Source organism: Rhipicephalus microplus, chromosome 3 (assembly GCF_043290135.1).
Source record: "Rhipicephalus microplus isolate Deutch F79 chromosome 3, USDA_Rmic, whole genome shotgun sequence".
Classification (NCBI taxonomy): domain Eukaryota; kingdom Metazoa; phylum Arthropoda; class Arachnida; order Ixodida; family Ixodidae; genus Rhipicephalus; species Rhipicephalus microplus.
In genome coordinates, this window is record NC_134702.1 from 138,116,478 (window position 1) to 138,129,948 (window position 13,471).

Genomic DNA, 13,471 nt, shown 5'->3' on the forward strand with positions numbered 1-13,471 from the left:
ATGGCTTCGACGACTTCTGACAAGAAGACACGGCCTCCATCGCTGAGAAGCTCCTGAGGTGGACCGTGGCGCAGTATAAATCGATGCAGTAGGAAGGATGCGACATCACGCGCAGTAGCCGCAGGGATAGCAGCGGTTTCGGCGTATCGCGTTAAATGATCTACGGCGACGATGGCCCAGCGGTTACCAGCCGGCGTCAGAGGGAGTGGTCCATAGAAATCGATACCTATGCGCCCAAACGGACGCTCAGGGCAAGGTAACGGTTGCAGACAGGCTGGCGACGTGTGTGCTGACGGTTTGCGGCGTTGGCAAGCGAGGCAGGAGCGAATGAACTGCTGCACGTAGCGGTACATCCCGCGCCAGAAGTAGCGTTGTCGAATGCGATGGTAGGTTTTGAATACCCCAGAGTGCGCGCATTGCGGATCAGAATGAAAGGATTCACATATCTCTGACCGCAGACTGCGGGGTATCACGAGTAACCACTGCCGGCCATCGGTGTCGTAATTGCGTCGGTGTAGAAGGCCGTCACGGATGGTGAAATGGCGAGCTCGACGACGCAAGGCACGCGTGGATGGCGTTGCGGATGGATCAGAGAGCAAGTTAATCAGCGGGCCGATCCAATTATCCTTTCGCTGCTCGGTAGCGATTATGTCAACGTCAATGGCAGAAACAGCAGCCGAGGATACTGAGCAGAGCACATCACCTTCAGGCAGAGGGGAGCGCGAGAGGGCGTCGGCGTCAGCATGCTGGCGTCCGTTGCGGTACAGCACGCGGATGTCGTAGTCTTGTAAACGAAGAGCCCAACGGGCGAGACGGCCTGAGGGATCCTTCAATGATGAAAGCCAGCATAGTGCATGATGGTCGGTGACGACATCGAATGGGTGACCATACAAATACGGTCGAAACTTTGTAAGAGCCCAGACGATCGCCAGGCACTCTTTCTCCGTGACGGTGTAGTTTGTCTCAGCTCTCGTGAGCGTACGGTTTGCATATGCTACGACATATTCAGGGAATCCGGGTTCGCGCTGCGCCAGGACAGCGCCGAGGCCTACACCGCTGGCGTCTGTGTGCACCTCCGTCGGGGCCGTAGGGTCGTAGTGGCATAGAATGGGAGGAGACGTCAACACATGGCGGAGCTTCGCGAACGCGTCGTCGCACTCAGACGACCACGAATTGAGGGACCCGTTACTTCCAAGGAGCTTCGTCAGCGGTGATATGACCGTGGCAAAGTTTCGTATGAAGCGTCGGAAGTATGAGCACAGGCCCACGAAACTACGCAGTTCTTTGACGGACGCAGGTTTGGGGAATTCGGCCACGGCCCGAAGCTTGGCTGGGTCAGGAAGAATGCCATCCTTGGACACGACGTACCCAAGGATGGTGAATTGCCGTGCTGCAAAGCGGCACTTCTTCAGATTTAGTTGCAAGCCGGCATTGCTGACACGTGCAAAAACTTCCTTCAGACGTTGGAGGTGCGTAGAGAAATCAGGAGCGAACACAACAACGTCATCGAGGTAACACAAGCACGTGTGCCATTTCAAGTTGCGCAGAATGGTGTCCATCATGCGCTCAAAGGTCGCAGGTGCATTACATAGACCAAACGGCATGACGTTGAATTCGTACAAGCCGTCGGGTGTGATGAACGCAGTCTTCGGTCGAGCGTCATCAGCCATGGGTACTTGCCAGTACCCCGAGCGCAGATCGAGAGAAGAAAAAAATTCGGCTCCGTGAAGGCTGTCAATTGCGTCATCGATGCGCGGCAGTGGGTAAACATCCTTGCGAGTGATCTTATTGAGCCGTCTGTAGTCCACACAGAACCGCGCAGAACCATCTTTCTTCGCAACAAGAACAACAGGAGACGCCCATGGACTGTCCGAGGGCCGAATAACGTCGCGTCTGAGCATATCATCAACCTGCTCGTTAATTTCCCGACGTTCAGCAGGCGACACGCGGTAGGGACGTTGCCGTAATGGTGGATGGGCACCAGTGTCGATACGATGCGTAACAGCGGACGCACGACCGAGAAAACTTTGACCGACATCGAAAGATGAACGATATTCTCGCAACAGGTTCAGAAGCTGGGAACGCTGTACCGACGTGAGGTTGTCATCAATGTAAGGGCCAAATACATCAGGAGATGATGAATCAGAAGTGGAAACAGCACTGATGGTACGCAAATTGGGACAACGCGAGTCATCAGGTACGTCCAGGACTTGTGCGTTATCCACTGGTTCCACTCTGCCGAGACATTCCCCTCGAACCAAGGTAACAGTGTACGGGGATGGGTTGGTCACGAAAATAGAGGCGTTGCCCTGGGTGATTTGCACGGTCGCGAAAGGTACTAGCAACCCTTTCCTTCGGCAAGCACGGTCGGATGGCGAAACGAGTGCAATTGTGTCGGAGAGTCCAGCGCAGTAGACAGATACACCCATCGTGGAGCTTGGAGGCACTATGGTATCGTCTTTCACGAGAATCTTGCTCACTTTCGAAGAACTGTCTTCCGGCGTCAAATGCGAGAAGGGGGAGAGTTCAATTTCGGCGGCGGCACAATGGATGACGGCGTCGTTGCGGGAGAGAAAATCCCACCCCAGGATGACGTCATGAGAGCATGCGGGAATGATGATGAATTGGGCGACATACAGAACGTCCTGAACGACAACGCGAGCTGTGCACCCTGCTGTAGGACGGATACGATGCAAACCGGCGGTACGAAGGGACAATCCAGAAATAGGCGTCGTCACTTTACGAAGCAAGCGGCAAAATTTTTCGTCCATAACGGATACTGCAGCTCCTGTGTCAATAAGAGCAGATGCGTGAACACCGTCCACAAGCACGTCAATGACATTAGATGGGCGGCTCTGAGGGCTTTCACAATGCGATAGCATCGCAGTCCTTGCCTCGGGGACTGCGACGACTAGTTTTCCCGCTCGTGAGCAGCTGAACTTGGCCGCATGGGGGACGGGGAACGATGTCGTGGAGACGGTGACCTACGAGAAGATGAAGCTAGGCGAGTTGGCGGTGGCATAGACGGCGTTTCCTCGTGATAGGTACGCCTGATCTGGCCAGCAACAGGCGACGAGATATGGGGCGTCTGTACGCGAGTGCAATAACGTGCTACGTGGCCGGCGTAACCGCAGGCAAAGCAAATGGGCCGGTTGTCGGATGTGCGCCATCGGTTCGCCGGGGTAGGTCTTGTCCATGACGCAAGAGCCGATGGACGGAACGGTGGCTGGAAAGGCTGCAGGAGGTGCTGGAGCTGAGTCTGAGAGGTCACGTCAACATACGTAGCCGGCATACCCGCTGCAAAGGATGGAGGTCGTGCGGCAGCTTCGGCGTAAGTCAGTGGGGCGGGCGCTTGAACGACTGGAGGCGGTCTGGCGACCACTTGGGCGTAACTTGGTGGTACAGGAGCCGGAAGCTGTTGTGGGTGGTACGCAGGCATGACCTCCGCTCTTTCCTGCTCAATCGCTCGGCGGATGGGGGGGGGGAAATGGTAGTGGCCGATTGTTGAGCAGCCGGTGGGTGGGCAAAGGGCAGGAGAGAGAACTGCCGTGCGATTTCCTCACGTATGAAGGACTTGAGGTCTGCCAGCAGTGCCACCTGGTCACAGCTCGCCTCCAAGCCTGCAAGCCCTGCATTTCGTGGTGTGGAGCGACGGGTCATCGAACGCTGCCGGCGGAGCTCCTCGTAGCTCTGGCACAGCGTGATGACCTCAGCTACTGTGCCTGGGTTTTTGGCAAGCAGCATCGTGAAGGCATCATCGGCAATGCCCTTCATGACATTCCGGATCTTGTCTGATTCGGACATGCTGTCGTTGGATTTCTTGCATAGGTCCAGGACGTCTTCAATGTAACTGGTGAATGATTCACCGGCCTGCTGAGCGCGTTCGCGTAAGCGCTGCTCGGCTTGCAGCTTACGAACGGCAGGGCGGCCAAAAACGTTGGTGATAGCGGTCTTAAATTCGGACCAGGTTGCGAAATCAGACGCGTGGTTGTTATACCACATGCCGGCCACACCCGCGAGGTAGAAAACCAGGTTGCCGAGTTTACCTGCCTCGTCCCAATGACTGGGGACGCTGACGCGTTCGTACATGGCGAGCCAGTCCTCGACGTCGGTGCCATCCGCGCCGGTGAAGACAGGTGGGTCGCGGATGCGGGGAACACCGGAACATGGCGTCGGCGCAGGAGGGAGCGTTTGCTGGGCGGCGTCTTGTTGCATGGTTGAAGGCACGGTACGGGATCTAAGCTCCAAGGGCATCGAATGTGAACCGAAGATGTTTGAAGGGCACAGCACCTCCACCAAAATGTTAAGGCGTTTATTAGCCGGCCCACAGCGAGCAAGCACAATGGCGACAGTAACGGCCAAGCACGGGCTCTCAGCGCGAGCGGCATCCCTTTTGGGTAGACCCACTAGAAGGCACCTGAGAGTTCCACCAATTTCAGTGTTCGGAAGCTTCTTTACAATATATATATATATATATATATATATATATATATATATATATATATATATATATATATATATATATATATATATGCGCTAGTACAGCGAGCGAGGACATATAAGGGATAGGAAAGATGGAAACACCGTCACAGGAGTCCAAGGACGGGGCACCACTTGCGAGAGCTCTTGTCGGCGTCAGGAGGTGGCGTAAGACAAGTCAGAGCTACGCTGTTGTCGGAGATTGGCGTCAGGAGATGACGTAGGGCCAGCCCAGTCGGCCAGAGCTACGCTGACGTCGGAGATCGCAAGGGCCCAACCGGTCAGCACGGAATCCAGCGAGCGAGTCGGTAATGTTTCTACAGCGAAAGCTGTGTATGAACCATTCGGCATCGGTGTCGCGAGCGGCCTTATTGGCTGCTATCAGTTATGTCGTTCTCAGCGCCGTGCACAAGCACGCGCGCCACTGGCTGCGTTGTAAATGACGTCGTTCATCCCGTCACAGCCGTGGTGCCGAGCACGCGCGCACCAGTTTCTACTGATAACTTCCACATGTGTAAAACAGTGGCAGCTCCACTTTTTCCGTACCACGTCGGCCCGATCGAAGGGGTCCTCTTGACCTCAATGAGTCAGCGCGTGGCTCTACCGATTGAGCTACCCTCGGATCAGACGACTTTCCCCCCGGACTCACCTAGCACTCACAATGAAATTCTTTTATAGAGAAAAGTCTTGCCCAGGCGGTCACGCTCTGACTCCTGCAAGATAACTCATACCCGAATCCGGTGACACTCAATAGCATATATCCGGACATTTGCAAAAAAAAAAAACCCTCTTGCGCCACCTGATCTGGGAGTGCGGGTCGTTGGGCCTGAGGTCCACCAAGGAAGAGTGGGATGCGCTCCTGCTAAGTCCCACCCGCGAAGATCAAATCCAGGCCGCCCAGCCTGCCCGTGATTGCGTCGGCAGGCTAGACCGGTCGGTCCCATCGTGGGGTTAGCCAGGAGCGCGTCTTATGTTTTTTTGGACCCAATACAAGTTTATTCACTCACTTCCACATGGGTAAGTCACGGACAACTCTAGAAGAGCATCGACAGCGGAAAGGTGAAAGAGCTCGCATTCGCAGGCCTGGTGGTGCAGTCCGGGCACATAAACAGGATAGACAGACAGACGGACGATTCACGGTTTATCCACAAAACCCTCCGAAGCTTCGCCCCACTGATAATCATTCACTCCGTGCATATGTTGCGATTTTTTTTCAATGATCCCAGCGAAGCTTTTGTACAAAGTTTACCACTCTATTATTTCTGGCGCATTTCTACACATTCAGGCCCAGAGCTCACATGCACTCAAGCTGTTGCGACGTTGAAAGCGCTGTTTTGAAATCCGTACACCGCGCTCCCAGGAAAGATTTCTCGAGAGCAGCCCAACAACAGAACGCTTACCCTCGCCTGGTGGCAGTTGTGGTATTGTAACGGTGTACAGTAAACTATAGTACTGTGCACGCCACGCAAATCTTCTGTGACATGAGCAACAATCGCCTTGGTCGACAGGGGCGTTAATCTACGTCATAGGTTCCAGTGGCGACGTCGGGAGATGCTGCTGACTCAGATGAGCACTCCCGCTTAGTTTAAGGCAAAATTAAAATGTCTTAAAAGCAACATTCGCGACTAATAATCAGTCAGAAGCGCCTCTGTATGCAGGGCACTCAAACACGACAAACATCTCGTGGTTTCAGACTTGGTCTCAGGGGTCTTTTAAGCATCATAACATGTAGAGTCCTACAGAAAAATTCGAATCCAAACTTGGCTTTGTTTTATAAAATTTATAGAGATGCTAACACTAGCAGCTTGTGCCCCCGTTGCGGGGAAGCAGCTAATTTAAAGCCCATGCATCGGCGATGCCCCTCTTTATTGGGAAGCAAGCCAACCCAGCCAAGTGGTGCACAGCCATCGGAAGACAACAAAGGAAATCGGCTTTGGTGAGTCCAGAGCCCATGATGCGGCTGTCAGGTGTTCCAACATGAGAAGAGCCCAATGCATGCTAGTCGCATCTCCCAGGGCTCTAAATTAAGTTTGATCATCCATTCATCCATGTATTGATAAGCTGTGATTTTTTTAAGGAAGCAGGAGAAAATTCACACAGTAGTTTGAGAGCACTATCCCACATCTGTCACCAGAAGCACGAAAGCTTGGTGGTAACTGAAAACACAAGACTACAATGTGGCTAAAATCATTTTTTATTCCAGAAGAACAGTCTTCTGATTTTCTTAAATAATTTCTTTCAGCCTAGTGCACGTACGTCGTACACATCACCAACCTCATTCCTCCAAGCACTCCTCTCTCTCTCTCTCTCTCAACTTCTGTCAGACGCACGAGACACATTTTTTTTCTCTAGCTTTCACGCCATGCAGCAACACGGATGGAAAAAAAATGAAAACAACAGACAAGTGAAAAGAAAAGGGAACAAGGCAGACACAACTTTCTGTTGACGGCAAGCACAAGAGCGGCGAAGCTACAACGGCTGTAAATATGGTATGGCACATTTTTGTCTCTACTATCTGCCTAGAAACTAGAAAAGGTGGGCATGGAAACTCAGAGCACTAGTTGCAAGTTGCACCAAGCACGTGTGTTTGCGTTTCTCTCACTAGAGCAAACTACAAAAGAGCGATAGCCTGCATGGAAGAGAATGAAGACTATGCAAGAAGCACAAAGCGACTTCGCTTCTACGGGCAGTGTAATAACGGCAGCCTTGCAAATAAAATGCAGCTCACAGCTACGCTTCACTCAAAGCTACATAGCAATGTGCTGAAGCAATCAATCAATTATGCTTCTGTTTTCGCACCATTCCTCGACTTCTGACATGGCCCCGGGCGTGGCCTCTGGTGAGCGTGCGACGGTAGCCACCCGTGCTTTGCGCTTGTTGGAGAGATATGCTCACTAACTTCAAGTACACTTGAGCTGTTCACGAGAACACTTTCATGTAGCTTGATTAGGGCAGGTTGATGCGTTAGCAAAATAAAAAGTGCATAATCTAACGGAAGCTCTCAGCCGAATCTCCCGTGAAGATTGCAGAATGCAACAGAAGCAGGTTCACGTTTCCTACCAGAAAAGTGTTCCGGTACAAGCAAGTCGATGAATAAGGTTCAGGGCTAAATTCAGAGTTGGTAAATAACAAAGTCCGCAGTGAATTAGCTGGAGGTTTTCAAGTATTATGTCTATTTCGACTGTGGCTAGGAGACAACACATCATTGCACAAAAATTAAAATTTGTGATACAACACTACTCCAGCAAAAAAAAGTGAAGTGCAACGATTAGCCGCATTGCTATGTAATACTAGTATCAGCATTGTAAATGAGAGTTTTGATGTATAAGAGCAAGCATAATAGGCGCAAATTTTGCAATGTCCAAGAGCTCAATAAGCGACTATGTGGCTTCTTGGTTTTGTTGAAAACAGCACACGGAAAGTAATGAGGAGTGTACAGCAATGCCACAACTATGAAAGCCAGATGAAGAGTGCCCCACCAAGTATACTGCTCATCACTTCCTATCTCTACGCTTATTATCACTTTTTTGCCAGAATACTTCTCTGCAGATTAACACAAGACAAACTGACCCTATCCCACTCCTTCCTCCCACCCCCTAAAGGAAATACGTAAGAATAAAGACGTGTCTGCACAATTGTTCTCACCAGCAAGCCCCTTTTATAAGTGAGGCAAAAGGGACCCCTGAACAGCCACATCAAAGTTGCGTGAATATTATGCTCAAGCTACTCATATGTCTAAAACAAGTGGTCAATTTAGGTACAGTTCTGATGAAGCCCTACCTCTTGGTTTTAGAATGTGCGAGCAACAGCTCGAGATGCATAAGAACTGTGGTGTGCAGAGTATATTTCATTGAACTATGTACTTCATAACCTTGCCTCAGGCAAGGTTATGAATTTTTTAGTTAATTCATTATGACATTATTACAGACAGTAAATGGTACACAGCAACAACAAAAAGAAACAACAGCTGCTTGGAAGGTCTCAGCAGCATAATTTCGGTGTTTGTGCCTAGCAAGTGGTATTAAAAGCACAGAGTACTAATAGGTTTTCCTGGACAAGACCATTGAACTCCAGTCAGACCAACTTGGCAACCAGACTTCCCGAAGTGCCTGAGAGACAAACCTTCGGAACAATTTGTTCAACGGCAGTCAAAAACATTTGTCATATTATGCACAAGCATTGCTCCTGCAATATGCAGAAAATGAGCATGCAGATAAGCTGCTGCACTCCAGACTTCACAGTACGCTCATGAGTAAGGCAAGCGTGTCTCCGAAATCAGCAAGCAGCAGCTTTTGTTCCAGAATTGTGCACCTAAATTTTTTTTTTCAGACTTCCCAGGAGAAAAGGGAGTGGCCCTCGTCAAGACTGCTTCACGCAGCGCATCTTTGTTGAGTGAAATTGCTATTCCTTACATGCGGATGTGCTCTGGGCATCCACGGGTAAGCAGGCTCAAGAATAGAAGAGGCTGTTGAGAAGAGAGACTGCTTAGAAAGAGTTAGATAGGAGGAAAAAGGGGAAGCTTTAGAAGAGGTGTGGCAGGGCACTACTGGCCTTGACTGATTGCCACGAAGGGCTCGGTTCACACGGAAGAAGAAAAAAAAAGTTGTCAAACCGAGGCAACACCTTCTCCGACACGCACAAACAAAAATAACGTACACTCATTTCTCTTCCTGTACAGCGGCGGTGGTTGGAGGCAAGATTACACACACACACATGCACACACACATACATCCACAGGAGCTAACAAAAAAAGCGGATAAACAAGTCTACATACAGAGAATTTTACAATGTCCACCACACCTACCAACACAAGTATTTTGGGGAAACAAAGAATGAAACGGGGAAATTTGGGGTAGGGGAGAGTTGGAAAAACAGGAAAAAGTGAGGCATGCATGCATGCACACACTCACAGATACACCACAATGTAAAAGGGTGGGGATGGGGGTGAGGATCATCACATTGTGTTGTACAGTGGGTTGGCATGCCTCTGCCGCACGGTCAGTTTGCTTAGTGGGTGAGTTTTGCCCTGCTGCTTGCGCACTTTTCTCTGGAGGCCACCAGGCAAGGCTGCAGTAGTGTTGCTGACAGGTGCTGGCGCTGGCATGGTGGCAATGAGTGCCACAGTGGGTGTGGCCGTTACCATCGCCGATGGCGGGGGCTCGCCGGCCCGCGGCGCCCTTGCCAGCAGCGCCGTTAGGCTGCGAGTGGCTGACAGCTTCCGAAGCCTATCGGCATCAAGACTGGTGCACCTGCTCGGCGTGGGCGGGGCCGGAACTGCAGGTTGTGCGTTTAGACCGACAGGCCGGCCTTCGGAGAAGGCACGAAGACCGCGGATGGGCTGAGCACAACCGTGGCGCTCGCAAACTGGAGAGTTCGGCGTGCTCGAGCTGCCGCCACCCGTTGTTGGCTCGGTGCTGTCCACGCTGCTCCTTTCGACGATGACGAGCCTCTCGGCGATACCAGCAGGTTTGGTCTTACCATTTCGTGCCTTGGCCTCCAGCTCTTTGGTTAGCCGCTTGACTACGCCGCCTGCAGATTCATCGTCGGCCGGCTGCTGCTGCTGATCGGTGGTGGTGTTACTGCCGCAGAAAGTTGGACAGTCACCAGGGACGCTGGGAAGCATGGTACTTCCGAGTTCCTTGATGATGCGTGCCTGCTCCTTTTTAGAGCGTCCCGTGCTGTCTCCCGTTGGAGGTTTCCGGTCGGTGCTGATGGATGAAGGCAATGCCGCTGCACTGCATCGAGGTGGTTGCAGCCCTTCTAACACAGCCCTTTGCTGCCGCACAATGCCAACCTGGGGAACTTCACTCGATTCTAATGCAGGGTTAGTGTCTGATTCGATATGTTCTAGACCCTGACCAGAACAGAGCAGTGGTGAGTAGGTCTCTGGCGGCGTCTTAGCACATGGGATAAGGTGCATGGCATTGGAGATGACTTGGCGTGTCTCACATAGAACTTCGTTAACGGCTTCCATCACTGATGGCGTGCTCATGCTGTGTTTAATTTCTGGACTGGCTGAAAAGGCTGTTAAAGGCTGAGCTTCAGTAGATTGCAATGCGAGAATTTTGGGGGGACTTCGCCCACTTATGCACGCCGATGCTGCAGGGAGTGCAAGGGACTTCGGCCGGTGCTCGCATCGCAGGCTCTGGGAGCGCAGAATCTGCCTGCTAGGTGAAGAAGCATCAGGGAGCTGTTCCGGAGGAGTGGAAGGTGTAGATCGTGTCTGTGATGGAAAGGCACCACCTTCAAGGCAGAGGGCACGAGCGAAGCTCTTTTCTTCTAAGAAAGGTTTTGTCTTGCGGAGCTTGCAGCGAGTTGGCAGCACTCCAGTACGATCTGCTGGTGCTCCCATTCGTTCTTCAAGGGTCCTCTTGCCATCTACCTGAAGCTCTGCGACCAGAGGCAACTGTGGCACCATTTCCCCCGTGGCCTCCTTGTGCGCTTCCAATGTGGTGCCTTGGCTCCTGTCCTCGCCAAAACCCACTTGCAGCTTACAAATTTCGGCCAATGGCCTTGCAGAGCCCACAACCGAATCGTCGGAGTCGCAATGCAGCAAAGGGTGAGGGCGGCCCGCCGGCCGGCAGACTGTTTGACTAGAGGGTGCCAGCAGGCCTATATCAGTCGCTGACCTTTGCAGTGTGATGCCCCCAAGACCTTGAGAGCTGGGCAGTCTGTCTTCCACACTTCTTCTCAACACAGAAGAAAAGGTGGCCTCCTTCGCCATAGCAGGCGGCGTTGTCATCACTACCGGTTCTGGTTCCTTATCAGAGTCACCAGCTCCTCCTCCCAGTGTCCAGGTCGAAGGTGCAGGCAACGACTTTACTATCACAGCCATGTGCTTTGGGGTTAGCGGCTTGGTTTGGGACGCCACGGGCTGCACATCGCGCAGCAGCTCCAGTGACGATGACTCACCTCCGCCACAACTCGGTAGGCAGCTGTACAAGCTTACTGAGCTCTCGTCGTTGGTGCCAGTTTTCACAGGTCCACCAAAGAATGCAGATTGCGGTTTGCTTGACCATGCCACTGCTGGTGTGTCAACAGTGCCACTACGAAGAATTTCTGTCTTTGTCACCTGCTTTGCTACAGTCGCCACTGATTTTGGGGTGCCAACTTGCGATTCCAGCTCGCAGATGCGGTCCTTGACTGAAGCGACACGACGCAGGCCAGGGTCCTGCTCATCGTCAGTAATGGCAACAACAGCAGGTGAGCACTTGGAGGGCGTTACCGGAGTCGCAGCAAGAAGGCTTGCCTTCATGCCATTGGCAGCAGCGTTTTTTGCATTCTTCTCCTGTTCTGTGGCCTGGACTTGCTCAAGTGTTGATGTTGTACTGGTGTGCGGTATGGTGTAGCACAACGGATCAGTCCCATATCGGGGACGGCCTATCCGTCTCCGAGGTTTTATCCTTCCGGTAGCAATGGCCCCTAGAACAGAGAAGCAAAGGCACATTAATAGACACAATAAAACCCCATTTTAACTATGCTTCATTTTCAGCTTTTTCGATTCACAGTAATAAAAATATGCACCCAGGTCTAACAAGAAGATTCCCAATCCTATAAACTTCTAACATGCCCAAAATTCTGCTAATCACCAATGAAATTAATGATGTACATAACTATTTGAAACATTATTTATGCTGGTAGTTCATCATTTTCAAGGAGCGTTGATTTAGCTGAGCATGTACCGACTGAAACATGCTATCCTCCATGCCTTCCACTTCATTCCTTATTCAGCTTTCTTTTCGAATGTCCTCCCAGCCATCACAAACAGAATGGTGGCGTATGCCCAGACTTCCCACTTCACCAGCTTTATCCAGTGATGAACGGGAGAATCCGGATTGCTAAAAGCATGCGACGAGACAACGCTGCTACTACCTTATTGGGCAAAATATGTTATTTTGAGCGTACTTTGTAAAGCCTAAAACAGCACTGTCTCTCCTGCAATTGTATGTGGAAACCTGTGGTGCAATTATGTACAAATTCCAAATCCGGACGAAGGCGTTCTGTCGGTGACGTCAAAAAGTGGGCGGTCGTCCGCAGCGGTCGCGACGACGATGGGAAGGGAACAGCCAATGAGGGAAGTGGAGGCCTGCGTCATCATTTTGACGTCGTCTTGGGGACCGTATAGCAAAGTGAAAAGTGTTTGTAACTTGTTGAAAAATGTTTAACTATTATTGCTCACTATTAAAGTGTGTTGTCACTAGTTTTCAAACATTGAATAAGAAATACGGCACAATCTAAACATATTTTTTCTGTTATTGTTTTGAAATGACGCTAAATTCACCAGGACGGTAAGTAGTGACGCTAAGTACAACCCCGTTAGGAGCAGTTACTGTTCTCATATCTCCACCACTATTCAAGCCTAAACAGCGCAGGTGTTCTGTGGCGTAACTTTTGAAGCCGTTGGCTCAGTCGAGCGCAACCATGGCAGGGGGCAATGGCATCAGTAGCCAACAGCAGCAGCGGCTCATCCACGTTTCCGAGGTTCAGCGCGCTTTATGAACGAACATCCCCAGCTCGCGGCGAAAGCCATCAAGCTGCGGCACGGCGTCACTGTCGCCGACCGGCGGCGGCTGTGGCAAGAGCTCAGCGACGCGCTGAATCATGAAGGGCCTGTGCGAGAAAACGGGGAGGAGTGGCAGGCCTGGTGGCGCAGGCTGGTGCACGAGGCCCGCGTGACGCCGCCGCTACGGCTCTCGCGCAGGCGAGACGAAAAACTGTGGCAGTGGGAAACGCCATGTTGTCCAAGTGCCCGGATACTAAAAAGTCGCGAAGCCCTTACATATCAATCCAATCCATGCCACCTTGCAGCCATTTCAATCGATACCGTTCCTTTCAAACGGTCTCTCCAACCGTTCCTTCGCCTTCGTCCGAAAACCGGAGAAAAACAGTCACGTGACACCTTGGCCCACGTCACATGGAACGTCACATCATTCGTCACGGCTCGAATGGGCCAATCGCGCGAGACTCAATGAAACAGACCGCCTCTGTTTGG

The 13,471-nt window shown here is 51.6% G+C and overlaps 1 protein-coding gene across 4 annotated transcripts in view; it reads right to left on the reverse strand.

The window, feature by feature from the left end:
* Positions 1 to 6,655: 6,655 nt before the first annotated feature.
* The window catches only part of ssh (Protein phosphatase Slingshot), a 423,428-nt gene continuing 416,612 nt past the window's right edge, over positions 6,656 to 13,471 (reverse strand). For all 4 annotated transcript variants that reach the window (XM_037422163.2, XM_037422160.2, XM_075890320.1 and 1 more), the window contains one exon: positions 6,656 to 11,901. In XM_037422163.2, the coding sequence (XP_037278060.2) occupies positions 9,434 to 11,901 (2,468 nt within the window). In that variant the 3' untranslated portion in view covers positions 6,656 to 9,433. The remainder of the gene's footprint in view (positions 11,902 to 13,471) is intronic.